The sequence below is a fragment of the Ptychodera flava genome, chromosome 8 (genome assembly GCF_041260155.1).
Source record: "Ptychodera flava strain L36383 chromosome 8, AS_Pfla_20210202, whole genome shotgun sequence".
Lineage (NCBI taxonomy): Eukaryota > Metazoa > Hemichordata > Enteropneusta > Ptychoderidae > Ptychodera > Ptychodera flava.
In genome coordinates, this window is record NC_091935.1 from 33,652,141 (window position 1) to 33,672,491 (window position 20,351).

At 38.7% G+C, this 20,351-nt stretch overlaps 1 protein-coding gene and 1 non-coding gene across 5 annotated transcripts; both read left to right on the forward strand.

Moving 5' to 3' along the window:
* The first annotated feature begins 399 nt into the window (after positions 1–399).
* Positions 400–20,080, forward strand: LOC139139121 (p53-induced death domain-containing protein 1-like). Of its 4 annotated transcripts, none has more exons than XM_070707914.1 (12): positions 400–667; positions 4,342–4,886; positions 5,912–5,984; positions 7,094–7,141; positions 7,576–7,625; positions 8,763–9,047; positions 9,770–9,952; positions 10,805–11,094; positions 11,797–12,307; positions 12,550–12,631; positions 14,075–14,338; positions 15,485–16,797. In XM_070707914.1, the coding sequence occupies exons 2-12, from the start codon at positions 4,434–4,436 to the stop codon at positions 15,787–15,789; spliced, it is 2,544 nt and encodes an 847-aa protein (XP_070564015.1). In that variant the 5' UTR covers positions 400–667; positions 4,342–4,433; the 3' UTR covers positions 15,790–16,797. The 4 variants fall into 4 exon arrangements, with proteins under 4 accessions (XP_070564015.1, XP_070564018.1, XP_070564017.1 ...); XM_070707917.1 differs by lacking the exon at positions 15,485–16,797 and adding an exon at positions 19,902–20,080 and having other exon boundaries at positions 478–667; XM_070707916.1 differs by having other exon boundaries at positions 478–667; positions 15,518–15,912.
* On the forward strand, positions 6,529–6,600 carry Trnae-uuc (transfer RNA glutamic acid (anticodon UUC)). Its single transcript has one exon. It is a non-coding gene; the product is annotated as a tRNA-Glu (tRNA).
* Positions 20,081–20,351: the final 271 nt, after the last annotated feature.

Consider the following 20,351-nt stretch of genomic DNA (forward strand, 5'->3'; position numbering starts at 1 on the left):
GTGATAAATCTGACATAAATGCTCCCAATTTAACGAGATTCTTGATGATCAATCCAACTTCGAAATCAACTGGTACATGAATCACATAAATATCGCGTAAATATGTAAAGTACCAGAAGCCTTCAAGTTCTACAAAGACAAAATCATGATTCTTCAACAAAGTTTCAGTCGATATAGAATACTGGAATTTAACTGTTTGTCTGTCTGTCTGTCTGTCTGTCTGTCTGTCTGTCTGTCTGTCTGTCCGCCTGACTTTCTCAGTCTTTTTTTCTTCTATAGAGAGAACAAATATGTCCACACATGTAAGTCGAAATAATATATCGTACGACCACAAATTACAGGTGCAAAACACAGCGCCCTCAGCCGCAATGTCTTATACAGACGGTATGGAACCCTGCCAAGATACCTGTCGCACCAAGACACAGCCGTGTAATGGTATTGTCCTGTAGTCATTATGAATGATATCATCGACCCCATAGGTCACCGCTTTGACCCACTCACGCCGCCGAATAAAGTCCGTTCGCATACAACCAATATTACGCCAAGAATGAATTAATAATAGACTTCGACAAGAAACTATTGAGTCTTTCAGGAACTGTCTGACAGAAGTTGCGACAAACTTCATGCAAACGGCTTCAATGGAGGAGTTCTAACCTCGCTCAAGAAGGTAAGACCATCCCTAAGTACAGGTAGAATGCTTTGTATATTGTCTTTGTTTTGTCTACTCTAAGCGCTGTCGGATAGATCGGCCGTCGGTAACAATTGTTCAAAGTACCGGGCTATTGTCTACGTCCTCCCCTGTCGCAATACTCTGTGCCCTAATCAATGCGCAAAAGCCACGGCGAAGAATTGTGGAATAGCTGATCAAAACAGCGCCGAAATTTGACGTCAGTATACAACAAAACAAAGGGTATTATTACGAGCAAAATATGTCGGTTAGCCGCCCTCTCGTCAAAGCTGTCTAACATATGTTAATGGTGGCGTGGTGACATTTTGCAAGTGATGACGTCTTAAGGGAACAAACTGACTTTAACTGTGGAGGTTATATCCAACGGTATAATGCAATAAGCGACCAATAAATAAGATAGCTTGTTAATCGGTTAGGTAAAATCCATGCTTTATATATGAAAATGTTATGCGCTTCGTTCGTGAACGGTCACAACAGAAAGGGGGTTTCTGAAATTCCTATGACACCATAAAGCGAATTGCGTTTATCGATCGATCGACTTTTAGTGCTATACAAAATACCAACAGTGCTTCACACGCTCGTCATGCCTCTGCCTTTTGTCACAGTGATTGTCACGAGAATGCGGACAAAACTGTCACCCAATCTATAACATTTTTAATCTCTTATAGACGTATGTTTGATACGCCGACCGAATTCCTCTCTTTGGACATGAAGACATGAAAAAGTATTCGATTCAATAAAAAAGGCTGGTTAATTTACTTAATACAGTGAACACCAGCGACTAAGCCTCCACACTATTATGGCCATATATCACACTGAACACATACTCCATACTGACTCTATTGACAGGGTAACTTGATAACAATGCCATTTGTTTCACGTATATTTGACACTGACCTTTAATACCTCCTTCACGTTGTTGCGTACGAATGGTTGTGTCTGAATTTCAGAAATAAATATATTTTAGCAAATTTTAGTAAATTTGGTATGCTTTTCGACATCTATGCTTAGGCTCCTAACAAATCTAGCTCTTGTACAACGTATAATGACAATTTGCCTCAGAATGTGGTATAACTTACACGCGTTTAAATTATAAGGAACAATATCTCTAACTTTTGATACAGTGAAGTCATTTTTTAACTAAAAAGTTCTTTTCCGTCTCTTGTCCCCACATTCAAGTGTATAAAGACTCGCAAACACAAGACAGTGCGTACAGCATGCGATGTAATTGTTGACGAACGGACGGAAATTCAGTTAACGATAAAACTGACAAAGCAAGTGTTGATGCAAAACGTATATTGATATTTTGGTGTTGAGCTCGTCTATGAGCACATACACGATCCACTTCAAATTGAAATCATGCAAGCCATCGTCTTTTAATAAGTTGCCAGTAGTAGCAGACAGAAATTCCGGCGGCATATTTACAAAAAAAACACAAACTTCACGTAGTCAAGGATGCCGTCGCTCTACAACTCTATGTAATAACAGAACACTTTTACCAATAACGATGTTCATTGAAACACTTCCGTGCCGGCGTTATTCCACTCAATGAAAGCATTGCTCTGTTTGTTGTGTTAAGATGTAACTCAAATTAGTCTGAAAGAGGAGGTCTTTAGTCTGGTCGGTAAGTTTCTCAAGGCTGTCTTTTCGGTTGATAATCGGCCCTTGTTAATTCTGAGTCTTTAAAAAAACATAGAATTGTATTAAAGAATTGGCCGATCCCTGGAACTTCTCAATGATGTTAATGGGTCAGTAGCTAGCTTTTCACTATGTTTGTTTTTGGTGTCATCAACTGTCTCTTGGTCTGCCTCCAAATCATGTTAAAATATACGGTATTCAGCTTGTCAAACTCTCCTTTTGCATGTGTTGACTGAATTGCTATTATTTACGTGTAAATGTGAGTCCGTAACTCAAATGTGAATAATAACAGTACATGTTACACGTATAGGCGCTGTGTTGACAAGCTTAATAGTGGTGTTTCAACATGCTTTGGGAGTTGGACAAGAAATTGCGGTTGACGTACAAAAGAAAAATAGTGAGAATGTCATGGAAGTTATGAAAGTTACAAGTAATGTACTTTAATACTGACTTAAAGGCAAATACGATATCAACTATAACTGTGATGATCTGAAAACCGTCCGCGTATCAATATCATGTTCTAAATGACATTCATGCTTTTTAAAAAGTGCAGTAAAAAGGAAAAAAGATCTTGACCAACGTGAAGGTTGTAGATATTTTAATCCGTTTGCCAAAACAAATAAATGCTCTCATTACGCTAAAGAAGAAACAAATCGCTTGATTATAAATATTGATTGCATATATACACAGTCTATACTGCATGCATGAGGGCTGTTTTAAGGGTCAATTTGTGTATAAACACGCCCAATTAACCGTTTAAGAATTGAATGTAAAGCAGGTAAAACTTGGCATGGAACGATCTCTCGTCGAATAGTTGTACAGTCATCATCGTTTACAGACGAACAACTCGACTTTTATTCTACCTGTCCGGTGATGCACTCATTGGTACATAACAATACAAGGTGAATCGTAGCCATGGTTACCGCTGACGGATCTACTCGAATGGCCTTCAGCGTCGTTAATCGTCGCCCGTGTCGCAACCTTTTAATCTCTCAGCTGTTATTTATCAACAAAGCTCTAACACTTTGTCCGTGTTTTATCGGACAATAAGGGAGGGGGAACTACGCATAAACTTTTTATAACCCTGTTTCCTCATACATCGATGACATCTTTTGGTATTTCCCAAGCATTCTAAACACTCATCGTTTGATTTGAAGTACTCTTTAAGAAACATTAACCAGCCCGTGAAATCGATTATTTAAACTGTACTTAACCTTCTCTCGTCAAATTTTACAAGTTCTTTTCATGTTTTCTGATGTTTGCCGAGACTTGGGATTATTGAAGTAAAATTTGATGAACTCTCATGACAATGAACTTCACGTACTACCATCAGAGTCTTTGGAATAGTGTAAGCCTTTTTTTAAAGAGAGGTTTAAGAATGCCGAGCGAGAGTAAAGGAAGTATATTACAGTAATATTCCTGTATGTACCGAGGATGAAAAACAAACAAACTTGCAAGAGAGGATAAAAATGTCCTCTTCAGATACTCGACACACTTCCCATTTCAGTGACGAGTTTCCCCAAGGAAAGACTCAGCGGCATTTTCTCCTTTCAAAGTTTGGAAAGACAACAATGGGGAAAATCAACCATGGTGGCGCAGACTATAAAACATTCATTCGGCGTAGTCAGTAAATTATCATAAACAAGGCACGGCAGGATGTAACTGCGGCGGCGCACCTGGGCACAATCGCCATTATTTGCAACGATAGCATTTCCTTTGAGAGTCGCCCTGTTTCTTTTTTAATAAACTAGACCCTATAGGTTTATGCTGATTGTAAATTTTTTTAGTTTGGGTTGGTACTCCTCAGGCTTGCCAAACAATTTATTTCCGCTGTCACAGTACACAGTTTATAAGATATGCATTCGGCTATACTAAAATCATATCGGTATATATGTACAGACGTTATCGTCTTCTGTATGGGCAAACTTTACAGACACGCTGCTTATTTGTTTGAATCATTCTTGTCGTATTACTTTACCGTTTATTTTAAAGAAATATTTTTTTTTTCTCTGCAGGCAAATACTTCTCCGTGTTATCGCAAGTCGGGTTGCGTGGGACGTCATTTCTCCATAACTTTTTTTTCTGGATTAAATAGTTTCGCTCGAAAATGGATGACAAAAACATTAAGAAGGACCGTGTTGTGTTTCTGGTTCTTCAACACAAGGAAAACCAGGGTAAACTGTGCGTGGACTGCGTTCAGAACACCACAGTCACAGAATACCTGAAAGAGCTGAGCTATTTCGGATTCGACACGAGACCCGAGGGCAGACTGCCATACAGCAAGGAGTGCGAAATTCTACCGGGCGAAAAGATCTTCTTTAACGTAAATGGCGATTACCTGCGTCCCGAGCGGAGAGAGAGCGGTCCGTTCTTTATACAGAAAGACAATCAGAAAATAATTTTCGTCCACCCGAAAAATATCGAGGACAGTGACGTTGACATTGCGAAGGGAAGTGTGACGTTCTTTCGATATACTGGATCGGAGGGAGAGCCGCTTGCCACTAACATATCGGAGGGACCGTTATTTACATCAATTGACACGATATCATTTCAACTGAAGGTAAGTACATTAATATGTACACACCATCCATTATGCACGTCTCCAGTTCCATGACCAATAATACTGTTATCACTCCAAAAATTATTTTCTTGGAAATAAATACCTTTGTTTTTAAATGCTACGTAATATGTTTCTTAATTCACATCGTCATGCATTATTTTAATGTGTCGTAAATTATTCCATCACGTTGCACTCCATATCATCATGTTACAGATCATGTCATGCTATTGAAAATTATGTCATGAAACAAGCAATATCATCAGTTATCCTCAAAAAGTTGATGGCTATAACTAACGTTAAAGGGCCAGAAATGCTAACTTCTGATGATTTTCTTCCTATTTTTGTTTTGAATGTGAATCATAATTACTTGTTCTACTCCCCAAGGCATGTTGATATACAGTATTCAGCTTGTTAACTCAGCCTGTATGTGTGTAAACTGCATTGTTATTGTTGACAAGTGACTTCTGGTTCGGACTAGAATTCAAATGTAACAATGCAGTTTACACATACATGTACACTATTAGACGGTAAGTTGACAAACTAATTAGTGGATGTTTCAACGTTCTTTTAGAAGTAGAATAAATTTGCGATTGATAAGCAAAATAAAAAATAAATATCATGAAAAGTTAGCATTACTGGCCCCTTTAAAAACATAATATTGAATTGTTTTCCAGTCTCTTGGTTTACTCATCATCTGGCAAATACTGAATGAAAATATTAACCTACATGGGATCTGTGCTTGTAGCAACAGCTTATAAATTCTACAGGCTACTGTGTTGTCTCAATATCTTCCTTCATCAATATCCATAAAGTTTAATATTTGCCCCCCTCCCACGGTACACATCCAGGACTTCTCATTCTCGTTGCCGTGTTTTTCCACGCTATAGTTACGGCTTATTTGCCGCAGTATTTTCAATTTAAAATAGAAAACCAGTATTTTCCTTTTGCTAGTTTCCTTGTTTCCTTTGAAATATAACCAGAGGCGCTGTAAAAAGCTCTCTTTTCATTTTCTTTTCATATTTTAGTACCTCGGTAACAACCAGCGACCCAAATCACGGAAAGACAGTTTACAAATTAACCTACCTCAGCCAGTGGAAGGTATGTATCGACCGATGCTATAAATCACAACTACGGTCTACGGAAATGGTACAGCATTATATTTCTTATAGAAGGTGTTACCAAAATCCAATGGCAAGCTGAAGTAAATGTTATATACTAATAAATGAGGTTCACATGATACGTAATGTTAAGGTAAAAAGTAAATTTTGTTCTGGTCATCGCCTGCTTGTCAATTTAATTTTGTCTTGATAGGCATATATCGATAATGCTAGCTTTAGCATTCAAAACCGAACAGCTGACTCATGACTTAAATTATTCAAGACATTGCATAACTTATATAAATAGACTCGATTTATGGAGCTGCTGATGCATTCAAAGCCTTAATTGCCAAGAAAGTATAGTTCATTCAGTTAAAACAAAACAAACATAAAATTAATGGATGTGATATCATACCTAAGTTTTATGGGGAACAAAAACTAAATGAAAAATGGAAGCCACACCATGGCACCTTTTCTCACCAAAGGTCAAGTAACAGAAACAATCAAATAATTGTGCCAGACTATCACCTACATTTGTATAGGCCTCCCTAGTGGTCTAGTGGCTAGGATATGTGGCTTTCACCCACAAGGCCCGGGTTCGATTCCCGGCTAGGGAACAATATGTTTTGATGAAATGGTCAATTTTGAAGAAATCTCTTGTGCTCGTCAAAAAAACTATTTGATACGATATAATGTATGTTTTCGCTTTAATTGTCAAAATATCGCGGCATTGGAAATCAGCAATTTTTGGTTGTGCAACAGATGTCAAATGTCGACGAAGGACTCACAATCGCGGTCATGACCTTCTGGTAGAAAGCAGACTTTTAGCGCCTTGACTTGTAATCCATATTACAAATTGAAACTGGTCATGTAAGGTCATGCAAGGAGTAAAACGTAAAAGTGTTGTTTTCGGTGCTCCAGCCTGTGCTGTCTGTCGTTGACCGAAAATCATACAATGAATTTCCTCCGATCAAAAAGATTAAAATACCGCAAAGTGTTTTACGTTGAGTTCAGCTACGTTTGATGTTCACAAGCATGGGCTATGGCTTCGTTCGCCTTCAGTTCAATACATCTTAAGCTTATTCTATCATCACATCTTTTACTGCTCAGGATCGGCCGACGATTCCGTACCAAGTGCAAAGTTTATACCGGTTGAAAGTAAGTTCATGTTCAGTTATAACAAAGTATTCATTTTGACAATACATCTCAACCAAGCTGAGGTAGATTATTTTGAACCGGAAAAGACTTCTATGTCAATATAAGAATAATTCATGCAGGTTGCATTGTGAAGTGCTTACACAAGCTGTTGTTCATTCTCTGTATGTGTTGTGCAACGAAAACTCAATGGACGATTGCAATACATAATTAACGTGATTCTGTAAACAACATATATAATTCAATTTCATGCATCGATTGGCGCTGCCTACCGTCAACGAAAAGTGGTCTGCACTTTCAAAATTAAATTTCGACGATTTTTTCAACGAAATATTACTATGAATTTACTTCTGACGAATGCTCCTCGATCTTCTTTGATAGTTCGGTTCGTATCACGTTGATTGTAAAATAACTCTCTAATTGAATTCTTGTTACAGCGCCGGACGGTACAAGGGATCTACTGAGAAGATCACTTACCAAATATGAGGTATACAACAGTTACTTTGTAAATCTATCTATCTATCTATCTATCTATCTATTATTCGTACTAATACACAAACTCAGCTCTTCTACGATATCGCAGACATCACGTCCGATGTCCTTTATTTGTCCTTAATTTTCCGTCCCTTTAAGCAATTCACCAAAGTCAATAAATACATGGCTAACGTGTATTATATCATACCGAATACATAGTGATGGGATAAATACTTCCATCTTATGGATCGAGACGTAAAAATAACCGTGCTATATTCGCAATATAGCACAATTGGAATAAGCACGAGCTCCCCGCTATGGGAAAGTCTCCCTTTTGACGTTTCACGCCAGAACTTCAATTTAATGTTATGATATAATAGCGATAAACCACCTCAGCAATGGCACTAGTATACCACTTGATGTGGACCAGTCCACATTATATATACACTCACTATCGCTCGTGCACATATGTTGTGAACTGGACAAAATCTCGTGGTATACCGTCGCTGGGTGTGGTTTATTGCTTGAACATTTCAAGATGTCCTATGTGGCTCTTTGGAGAGCGACAACGAGTTGAACGTTTTCAGTCATTAAATACACTATAGTTATGGTTTTATAAAACATATCTCACGTTTCTTACTCATTCTTTGATGAATTATTAGAAATAATTAATTTTACTAAAAAGGAAAGAAGTCAAATACCAGTGTACTTAGTCTCATGGAGAAGTCTAGCACAGTACGCAAAGAATTTATTGACTACGGCGCCCTCAAGGGATAACCATTTTATTAAGCATAGCTTAAAACCCCAATAACTAACTCTGTTCACAATATTCCCATGATCTTATTTCAAGACTTATGTTCGGCAATATTTTTAATTGTCTGTCTGTCTGTCTGTCTGTCTGTCTGTCTATCTGTCTGTCTGTCTGTCTGACACTGTCGCTCTCTGTATGTTATGTCAGATACGTCCCGCCAAATATTGTTTTTAACTCTAGAACTCTGTCTGGTTCCAATCATGAGGCTTCCCTACTGTTTTAACTGAAGTTTAATTTCTCCTCAGAACCGCTTCGAAAGTGCCCACTACCTACTATAGAGTCTCTTTCTATGTAAAATACGGTGAAACGTTAACATGGAAATTCTGGTACAATTTCTAGATATCAGATACCATACCACTTCCTGCGAATTTCAAGCTCGAATTGCCAAAAGGATTCAACGACGATGTTCAAATCTCGGGTGTTCTCATGTCAAATCGTGACTACAGCGTTGTCTTAGACTGCTATGAGGTATTGATCGGTGACGTCATACGACTGTACCCCAGTGAGTTCAATCCCAGCATGCCGTTGATATTGAGTCACGGATTCGATGACCCTACACACGAAGTAGTCATCAAATGTAGCTTCGATGGAACCACTGATTGGGTTGCCTTGGATACTATAAAGGTAAGTAATAACGCTCTTCTTGAAACGGATGCACAAATTTTTAAATTTAAGCGCTTAAAACAAACTGTGACTTTACTTTTCTCAGACAACTCTTACGTATATGTCAATATTGGAACTAATTTTGTCAGATTTTATGAATCTTTGTCCGAAATAAAGACAGGTAGCTAGTTGTTCAAACACAAATGATCTATAATTGATTTTATATAATAAATAGTGCTGAATAAAAAGTATATTGGAATAAACAGTAAGTATTCGATTGGCTGACGCACGTTTTACGAGTCCCATGCTGTTGTAGATATTTTTTGTGTGTAAACTATACCTCCAATTATTAGGAAGGTCTTTTCAACGACAAAGAGTTCTCTACGCAAAATTGTCTGCTCAAACATCTATGGTAGCGCGTCAAAAAGCCACGTGGGCGCCGAAAGTCAATACATGATTTGAACTTAACACTGAGAGCATATGGCTTGAATGTAAACGGGATTAGACGAAATATCGATGCTGACGAGTTTAATACCAGTTAGAAAGCGATCGGAAATGTGGAGAAAACTTTAACACGAGGACGGACAGACACGTAGCATATGGGCAATTGGGTAGGCAGCACTAGTTGGTTAAGGTTTGTTGCAACATCATGTCATATTATTATATGAATCAAAGTATGCTTTTCACAGCTATATGATATTTTTTCAACAAAGTACATTAGCAATGATTTATGCATGTTTCAGGTTGACAACAGACACAAGGCCTTCATCAGTAAGTTCCAGTTTTATGCCGCTGTTTCGCGTCCTATGGTGGACCACTTTACGATAAACAAATCCTCCAAAGTCTGCTCCAGCTCCTTTGACCCAAACATCCAGATGAGAGTTCCTGAAAGAAGCACTAATGACGTCAGGTTTATGACCATGCAGGTAAGCAAAGTTCTGCACGTCAGTTACATGTCCACGGTTACAAACTATCTGAATAAATGAACATTCCATTCATATCTATTGACTCACAATAAAACCAAGCATTCATCTATTTATACATTTTTATGACACTCACATGACATCCGGGCCCAGACGCATAGGTGAACAAATCCCAAAAGCCCAAGGTCCAAGTTTTACCAGGTCAGGTTAAGCTGCGAGATTCGACAAGGCTGGCTGACTGCGACAGGACTTGTTTTATCCAGTAAGATGTATGCGTTCAAAGTAGGCCACGGAAACTCTCAGCTGTACCAGGCTCAATATTGATCTGGGACCAATCGGCATAATAAGATTTCTCAATCTTAGTCAAATTTTAATTTCAAAAACCACACTGTCTAAACCATATAGCGCTAGTTCTCACAAAAAGTAAACCGCATATAAATATACCGACATGTTACATGGTAGACTGAAAGATCCGTCGCTCGGGGGCGCTCTCTACCCTCCCGCTCGTGAGAGGGGGAGCGTAGAGAGCGCCCTCGAGCGACGGAACTTTCAGTCTAGTTACATGGGAAAGCTTGGTACAATCGCTGTTCATTTTACTGCAAAATAAATGAAAATAAAATATTCTGTGGCTTTGTGATTTTTTATCATTTATGATGATTGTCGTGTTACCGCTAACTTTATATAGGACACGATTTACATAAATATATTATCTTCTGAAAGTGCGTCGCGGAAATACTTCTTAAACAAATTATATGAATGTAATGATTGTGATGCCGACGGCTACGACATTGACGTTGATGATGATGATGATGATGATGATGATGATGATGATGATAATGATGATTTTCGTTCTAGGTGCTGACGATGGATGAAAATATGGTTGAAAGAATCGCCAACAAATACGGAGTATCTCTTTCCACGAGCCCCATTATCAGCGTCACGGACAATTCCAATAAGAGCTTCCTAAAGCCAGTGACATTGACAATGCCGCTGGCCCCACGTTCAACTTTGGTTCAAAGTGTTGACGAGCGTTCACTAGTGATTCTGACTGACAATGACGATGATGAGTGGAGAGATATCACAGACTCTTGCAAATACACAATTCATGGTGATTACGTATCTCTGCAAGTTGAACATTTTTCAAGGTAGGCGCAGAATCGCTGATATAAAACCACTTATCTTCTGATAAAAAGGTTTAACTTGTTAAAATAACCCTTGAAAATAAAAGCTCCCCAACGTGGAGCAAAGACTTTACAAAGCACGATCAAACTGCGTTCTGGAAAAAAATGAAATATCACTATTGCAGCGAGCTAATATATTAATTAATTAATTCATTCTTTCGTTCGCGTTATTTTGCTTCGTTTGCCAATTCATTCGCGAATAATTGATTCGTGTCAATTTACTTATTTATGAAAATACAATTTATGTAGAACCATTCTATCCATACTCATTGAATTACGATGAGGACACTCAGCACAGTCAACAATACATTTGCGTAGCAATTGTGATAAATTGATGTCATGTAATAAATATTGTTATCACACAAGCCTTGCCTGTGTCATATTTGTGCCTATATAGTATTTCGAAGCTGCAGTCCATATCTGTTATAATCCCCTTCGTTAGTTATTTCTACCGATCACCAACGCATAGGATTATCGCCCTGACTAAACAACCCGTTTTACAGAGGATGGGAGGGTAAAGGTATAGGCACTTAGATGACACAGCTGAAACTTGTACAATGAAATGTTTAATACATGACATTTATATATCATAACTAGGAGATCATTGTATTGTTTGCTGTGCCTTATAGTGAGAAGCTGATTTTTGGATTTTTTCTCGCTAAACAGATACACAAATGTCAGGAGTAAGCCAAAAGTGTCGGCGAAAAGAGCCCTGAACAAAATAAGCAACCAGATGAGAAATGGTATGAAGCTGGCCAACTTACTGCTCCTACAAAACAAAAAGGACCCTTGCAGTCTGTGCATCGAATGTGTGTGTTCCAAAATCCAAGACAAACGCCTACAAGAACTGCAAAGCCATGGTTTTGGAGCTCCTAAGGGAAAGCTGCCCTATGGACCAGATATTGAAATCAGGGAAGGCGATGAAATTTTCTTCACCATAAAAGGCGACCATATTGAATCGGAGGACGGCAATGGACGCCACTTCTTGATGCAGTTTCACTCCGAGAGCAAGAACCATCGCATGGTGCAGGTCAAAGTAAAGGATGCCACCAGGGGCCTGGATGACGAGCTGGTCGGATACGTGCATTTCTACACGTGTCACAAGCCATCCAGGTCGAGGCCTAAAGAGAAGGTGCCTGGCAGACAATTTGAAGACATGCGATTCACAATACCAGGGGTAGATATCGATTAATCAGAATAGGCTCTAGACTTTCAATAAATTTTCGCTCATCCACTTCAATAAAGCATGAAAAATACTACATTTGACTTTCGGTCGTCGTTGCACTTTCCACGGTCCCTCTATCACCCGTGCACTTCCACAACACGTGCCTGTTATTTCTGTTGATACTATCATTGATCAGTTACACTGTTTTCATATGTGCTTTACATACGGTACATTTTTTCGTTTCACTTTCACAGCCAAGAAGATCGTCACTGAAAGGACCGCCGAAAACGCGTCACAAACACCGAAGGTCGTGTTCTCAGAGGGAGACTGAAGAAGGTATCTATACTTAATGTCAAATTTTATAACATGCCTCTCATCAATACACTAAGTAGATTCCTCGTGCGTATACTGTAAGCTTACCTCCACGATTTAACCATTAGCAATGGAAGCCTTACGCTTCGAGAAGGGAATGACATTCATTTGAACTGAATGTTCATTTTGTAGTACTCTTTGGTTTCTACGTACTACGTTAACTTACAGTAAAACGCTGCTCTAACTGGTGTTCATTTTGAATTCATGATCACGCGAATGCGGCAAACGGTCGCAAAATATAATGAAATACATCAAAGTAACATTTAAGGGACTGGCCAGTTTCTTCGGCCGGGGGGGGGGGGCGGTGGATTCATGGGGGGTCATCCTGTTTTTGACTTTGGTGATAGGGGGTCACCATGTTTTTGAAATGCTCAATGGCGGGGGGGGGGGGGTAAGTGTGTTTTTTATTTCAACACGGCTCGTACTTGCGGAAAATGCATTGTGCCAGCCATAAATTTCATCCAGTTGCATTTTTCGGTGCGCCCTTCGGGCGCGTAACTTTAATAAAAATAAGACATATTTTTCAGACCCCCATCCTTGTGCAAAACTTTAATATATCAGACATATATTTATCCATAGACCCTAAAAACGTTTTTAGGGTCTATGATTTATCTCAGATATCTGTATGTTTACAATTCTATATAACAATATTTTTCAGCATGCCCTGCATGACTTTCATATATCAGAGATATATATATCAGAGATATCTGGATGTACTAATCATTATGAAATCTGCAGTTCATATGAAAAGCATGACAAGTTCCTGATACTTTTCTGTTTTCTCTATGAGAATTCAGCATCAGAAAGCAACATGCACTAATATTTCACAATCACATTTTTCTTACAACAGTTCTGGACATCTGGTTATGCATAAAAAGAGTGGAGTACATTCACAGCTCATTCAAAATACTGTATTCAAACTTTAGAATAGGCACTTTTAAGTTGCTATCTTACAGCTGACATGATAACAATTTCATTAAAACACAGAATGACTGAATATTTAAAATGTTCCCCAAAAATTATATATATATATATATATATATTATATATATATATATATATATATATATATATATATATATATACAATTTATATTCCACCTTTTGTTTTACCTTTGTCGCGCGCAGGGGTGGTCACCCTGTTTTTGAAAGTTGGAATAGGGGGGGGGTCACCCTGTTTTCGAAAGTTGGAATAGGGGGGGGGGGTCAGCCACTTTTTGACGTCGGCAAAAAATAATCCACCTTCCCCTCAGGCCGAAGAAACTGACCAGTCGCTAAAGGTGCTTTGATTTGAAAATACATTGAATTTTGGCAAATCGCCACGAAATGACAGCGTATTCCCTATCACGTTTCCACTCGGTAACGTAACCATTTTTCATCTTTCGTTCACGCGATCTGCACACTACAGTGATGAAGAGAACGTTCATGTACCTGGCTGACAATCTCAGGAGAGACGAATGGAAGCAGGTCGGCTACACGCTCGGACTTGACGCCACCAACTTCAGCACCCTAGAATGCAACTACCCGAACGATTTTTGGGAACAGAAATACCAAATGATGTTGTTATGGCAACAGCTTGACGGTAAACGCGCCACGGTTGAAAGAGTTATAAAATCACTCAAGGACAGGTCACTGAAGAAGATTGCTGAAGGTGTCAAGAAAATAAGCAGCGGTGAGTAATTTGGATGTATCTGTCCCTGATACGTCTGTAATCTATGCATTAAGGTAGCACGCGCCTCGGAGGTGAAATACAAAACTTTACTGAATCAAACCTTCACCATTCTCTTACCAAATCAATATAAATCAGGGATCACTGCGCAAAGTCTGGTTTTAGAGAAACAAATTACCTAACATATACCGATATTTTGAAATTAAAAATGGCCGCCATCCATGTGTTAACTCTGCGACGGTAAATATTTTTCTTACCCCAAAGCTTTAAAATAGGCTCCAGCTCTCACAAAAGGTAGATCAGAAAAGAACTGTGAAAAATTGAGAGTCCGTATATCTGTCCCCGAGGCGCGTTCTACCTTGACGCTCGTTCGGGTTAAAATGCTGCTATTTCAACATGTTCAAGGATATCAGTGATAAAACAGTGGTTATGTTCTGATGCAAATAACGAGGTACAAACATCGATGATGACTTTCAGAATGGTGAAAACACGTTTGTAAAGGATTCAATGACAAAAGCACGACACAGTAGCATGTTATCTATCACGGTAATTATGCACTGTCTGTGACGCGATTGTACGGTATGAGTGATGTTGACAGCATTGTTGTGACAACGACGCGGATTACCATACAACGGAGGTGTCGTTTACGCGACGATTACGACGACGACGACAACGATGAAGATGATAATGACTCGGAAATGGTGGATATAGCGAGCTTGTTCATGGTGATAACCGTTATTGCATGATAATATTTTTGTTAAAATCGACAAAGGCGTTTGTTAACGATGCCATGGCTATGGCTATATTTATTTGGTGATAACTCAAGTATCCCAAAATTGCCTGTGTTAAAAATGATAATGATGTTCTTCATTTTTCATTAACATGATTTCATCTTTTCATAGATTTGATTTCGAAATCTACGAGACGGCTCTTTCTGTATGTAATTTACGTCTTCTGGTGTTCTGGAATTTCTAAGTTTTTGTCAAGGTTGATACCGCTCTTTGATCATGTCGCCTGTCCTCTATCTAGTGTCTTTAATGGTACCGTACGGTGACGGAGCACTTGGTGATGTCATGTATTTTGTGTGCACAAAAATATCTGGCGTGGCGTTTTTGTCACTCTCTCTGTGTTTATCGTCCTTGTCAACAGGTGCTGACGATGTAGCTTCTCTTACCTACACAGACGTGACATTTTCGGATTCAGATTCGCTGTCGTCTGGTTCCATACCGGACGACTTCAGAGGGAACGACAGAAACGGTCTAATGTCACCGACGTCGCCTCGTCCGTGGACCACGGGAGCTGGTTTCTGTCCCTCCGAATACAGGAAACAGAGTCGCGTTGCAACGCCGAGCAAAGAAAGCGAACACGTGCCGCCGATTCAAGGAACAGCGAAACCGTTGACTCCTTGGGAAAAGAACAGGCTTCGTGGTAAATCTCCCGCGCAAAACTCATAGCAAAATAGCTTCCCCAAAGTATCGACCTTGTATCATTTACTTTAGTCAGACTGCTTCAAATAATGTGATGATATATGATTAAAAGCAGTCTTATTTTTGGGCAATTAAAAACATGACATTCCACATTTTTTCCGTCCATTTTCGCAATGATATATTTCTTAATTTTTCAGGTTTCAATGATTTAATAACTGGCGCCCGAGAGAATGCAACTTTTCTGAGGACACTGAAAGCAATGTACGAGTAGGGAAATTGGTTCATTTTTCTTGCAGTGAAATGTATTTTTAGAAATGAGTTTGTCAAAATCATGATCAGTATAACAATCAATGACAAAATCCATTGTTGAGGTCAAATAACTCTGGCAATGTATTGAACAATGTCAGAAACTATTCCATAGTTAAGATGAACTTTGTCGACTCTGAGCTTTCGAGATCTTTTCCACTTCGATACAGAATGATGCGATGCCGCTTTCTCCAGATCAGACTGCCAAAACACTGTCGTAATGTTCGCAAAACGATAAAAAACATAGCGACAACTGCAGAAATTGTGTAGGCTGGAATGTTTGACTTGAGTTTGAAATTAGAGATTTTGTTGAACAGTGAGTTTGAGAATGCACTGTGCAATGAAATTTGGAATTTGGCTCGTCGTACACACAAGGTTATATGGTTGACTTATATAAGAAGTCTGACATGTCACCAAAGTATGGAGCGAAGTTCATTAATTGCGAAGTTCATTAAATTTGAACTTCGCTCGTTGTTATTACGTCAACATGACAATGGGAATTATGTAGGATTCTGGACAAGCAATGTTAGACATTGCGCCATAAATGTATAGTATTATTTCACACAACCTACAGCTACACGTGCCACGTGTACAACACACAGCAAATTGAAAGAACATTCGTCCACACAGCTTGAGGGCGTAAATATCTACAAGGAAGTAAGAAATTCATGTATTTCACAAATATGGTTCACTATTCTCCTTTTTATTAAAGTAGTAATTTTACTTTCATTAGAAGTTTCTGGGTGTATTATTATATTATCAGTCATCCTCCGAGTCAGCAGTATAAATGTTATGACTGTTTTGTCATCCGTTTTAGTAAGATAGTACGCACCTCGAAAGTGAAAGACTTAAAATGTTACTCAAACATTCCTCGACCAAACTTTCAACCATTCTCATACCAAATCAAGTAACATCGGGGATCACCTTAAAAAACTTGGCACTAGGGAAACGAATCCTTAACATTTACTGACATTTGAAATTCAGAATGACCTCCACCATGTGTTAACTCTATGGGGAAATAGAATTTTCAATTTCTGAAATACTACGACAGTGACAATTTCTCTATCCCTGAGAGCATTAAAGAGCCTCTGCAAGTGGCAGACCAGAAAGGTATTAACAAACTTTGAGAGTTCGAATAATTGTCCCCGCCATGGTGCATCCTACCGTTGTTGATCAGTTTTGGGTAACGCCCTACGGTACACGATCCATAACACTTTTCACCACAATCACCCAGCAGTGGAACGCGCATTTACAGGACAGCATTCCGTATTGCATCACAACAATCAATTTATATTTTCAAGTAAACCATGCTACACTGCTATATACCGCACTCCAATATCACCTAGCTCATAGTCCCTTCAATTATTCACACTACGACTGTCTTTCGGAGAACCCTAAAGAGAGAGTTCGTCGGAACTGCGGCAAATTCGAGCTGTATTTTATTCAAATTCGCTGGACCTAGGTTTCCCTTTAAAGGTCCCATTCAATTAATGTTAACACTGAACACAAGGTACGTTGGCGATTGATGAAAGGCACGGTGAAAACATGCTTGTCATAATCACAGCCTCTCTGTGTCGTAAACTTCAAATGTTGCAGCAATGTTGATGTGATACATTTAAATACGTGCATGAAACACATTGTCTGTAAACAAGAAAGGCACACAGGCGCAGTTCCGACAACCCCCTCCCTTTAAAGTGTTGATGTCATTAGAAGGTCTCAGGGGTAATCAGATCTTTCTTCCAGATAACAAAGACTAGACTTTAATATCACTTTACCATGCGAATTTAAAATTTTCGCATCGAAGCGATTGGTCACTGCAGGTAATCGGAATTGCAAAATAATAAAAAAGCTACTTTTAGTTGAAAACTCTTTCATACTCCGAATTATATCTTAGGTAGGGGTAGAGTATTCCTAGTTTACAAACCAAGAAATACCGAACTTATATAAGTAATACCTATAACCGATTCCCAAACAGAAACATATATCAAGGACTGAGACCAACATTAAACCTTTCTTTCTCAATTTCAACAAGCGAATGTAAACAATGAATTGCGGTGCCGCAATCAATTTTTGTTAATATTTTGACAAGAAAAACATTGCACAGTATTTTGAGTAGACTGGAAGATCCGTCGCTCGAGGGCGCTCTTTACGTCCTTGAGCGACGGATCTTCCTGTCTGCATGGTAAGGTGACGACTAAGTACCTCGAATATGTCGAAATTTGAAAAGAAGGTTATGACTGCCTTACAGTTTTGATATAGAGGTATATTTACTTATTCCCGAAAGATGCAGAGAGAAATAGATTAAGCGCTGTATCTAGAGGTTTTGTTTGTATCTGACAATTATCTTCGCCTTCTCACTTCAGTCTACTTTTAAATACATGTACACCATCGACATCTAATGAGAAAAGACACGGAACTTACTTGGAGTAAAATCGCTACGGCGTCTAAAAGTTCCTTGCTCTAATCAGGATACTAGCAGGAGGAGAGGTTTAATGCTCGGGGGGGGGGGGGGTACAAACCGAATGCAACTTTGAAGAGAATTAAAAGATCCAAAAACACCGCAGGGGAAGCTTACAATATCGGGGTAGGTCGTGAGCAGCTCGAAAACGGGATGCGAAACTGAGAGAAAATTCGATGCGTATGGGGGGCGGTGAAGGCTTTTACGGAAAGAGTAACTTCGGCCAATTATTTAATCATCGAGGAGTTTGACCACCCCTGCAGGTAGATGGATGGCCCATGACACACCTTGGCGAAAGTATTTCGACATTCGGACAAAAGCAAACTGCCCTTGTGCAGCATTTGAACTGCTGTAAACAATTAATTCATGCTTGGTGTGTTTGTTACGTTTTGAATTTTTTTATTCTGACTAGACTATGAAACTGACAAATCTGAAATCGCTCGATTTTTCTTTAAAAAGGAGGTAAAGACTGCTCAGCGTTCATATCCGGTGGCTTTATGATTTTCCAGAGATGCAGAGAGAAATATATCTAGACGTATGCAGGAGAAATATATCAAGGATGACATACGAGAGAATGATGTACGTAGAGAGAAAATATATCTGGAGATGACATACGCAGATATTTATCCATAATTTATCCGTTAGTGTATAATTTTGAAACAAGTTTATCGCAGCGCCAAAAATTCGGAACTAAAAATCCATATACACGGTAATCTATTAGTCGTGACTTTGAGAAAATACTCAAAGAAGAGAAAACATTGACTGATCACAATTGTTCTCACATAAATCCTAAACTTTACCTTAGAATTAATCCTAGGATGATTTATATCATATGTTATTATGAATTGCTGTCTAAAACATTATGTCGCTCTGAATATTTTTATTTCTTGCCCCGTCTTGTGACTTTCAAATGTTGGCGATTTTCCAGACTACATACATGCGATGTTGTCAAGTTTTACCGGTTGGGTTATTCTACTTTGTAGGAGGGGTGATTTTAAGAGAATCACGGTGATCGTCAAGGTGTGTGTCAGTGTTAATACAACTGGCAATCATCAAAGGGTACACGAGGCATAGAAGGAACTTCATTATAAACAATCATTGGCTCAATATACTTAGTTTGCCAGAAAGTTTCTATGAAAGTAACGAGTCTACGAATGTTTCGCACCGCACACCAATTTAATCTTACATAACCAGTTACATAGTAACATACAGAATTAGTAAAAAACGAAGGCAGAAAGATAATTATGGATACTAATACAGGAAGAAAGCGAAATAAGTTATGTTTCACACATGTTGTGAGGGATCGATTAATTTTGTCTGTTCTAGATGAGATTTTCCCCAAAGACATATTTGTCTTTTTTTTTTCTATTTTCAGAGCGAGCCACTGCATGTCACGCGAAGAGTATACTTATTATGTTTTGCAACTTCAGGGAAGAGTTGACGTCAGAGAGATGACAATATATAGTTCATAGGTTACTGTAGATCGCATTATATGCATCCGATTTCATTAATAATGACGAGTAAACATCATATTTTCATAGGGATTACCATAATGTTTTGCAGTGATTATACATGGTATACCATGGGCGATGATTAATCTTGCGTACAGTCAACACGAGCCATATTAACCTGTTACATTTCGTGGGCTGTATACTCCTTGCTTTATTTGAATATCAAAGGACCGGGACCACAATTTTTATTGTTCTTTTCGATATCTGTGTCTGTGTGTACAAATTACTGTGCTATAGCTTGCTGATTATATCTACGTTGATTCTCTCAAACTTTTAGCAGTTTCTGGTAGGTTTGTAGAAGGCCTATTATGGCT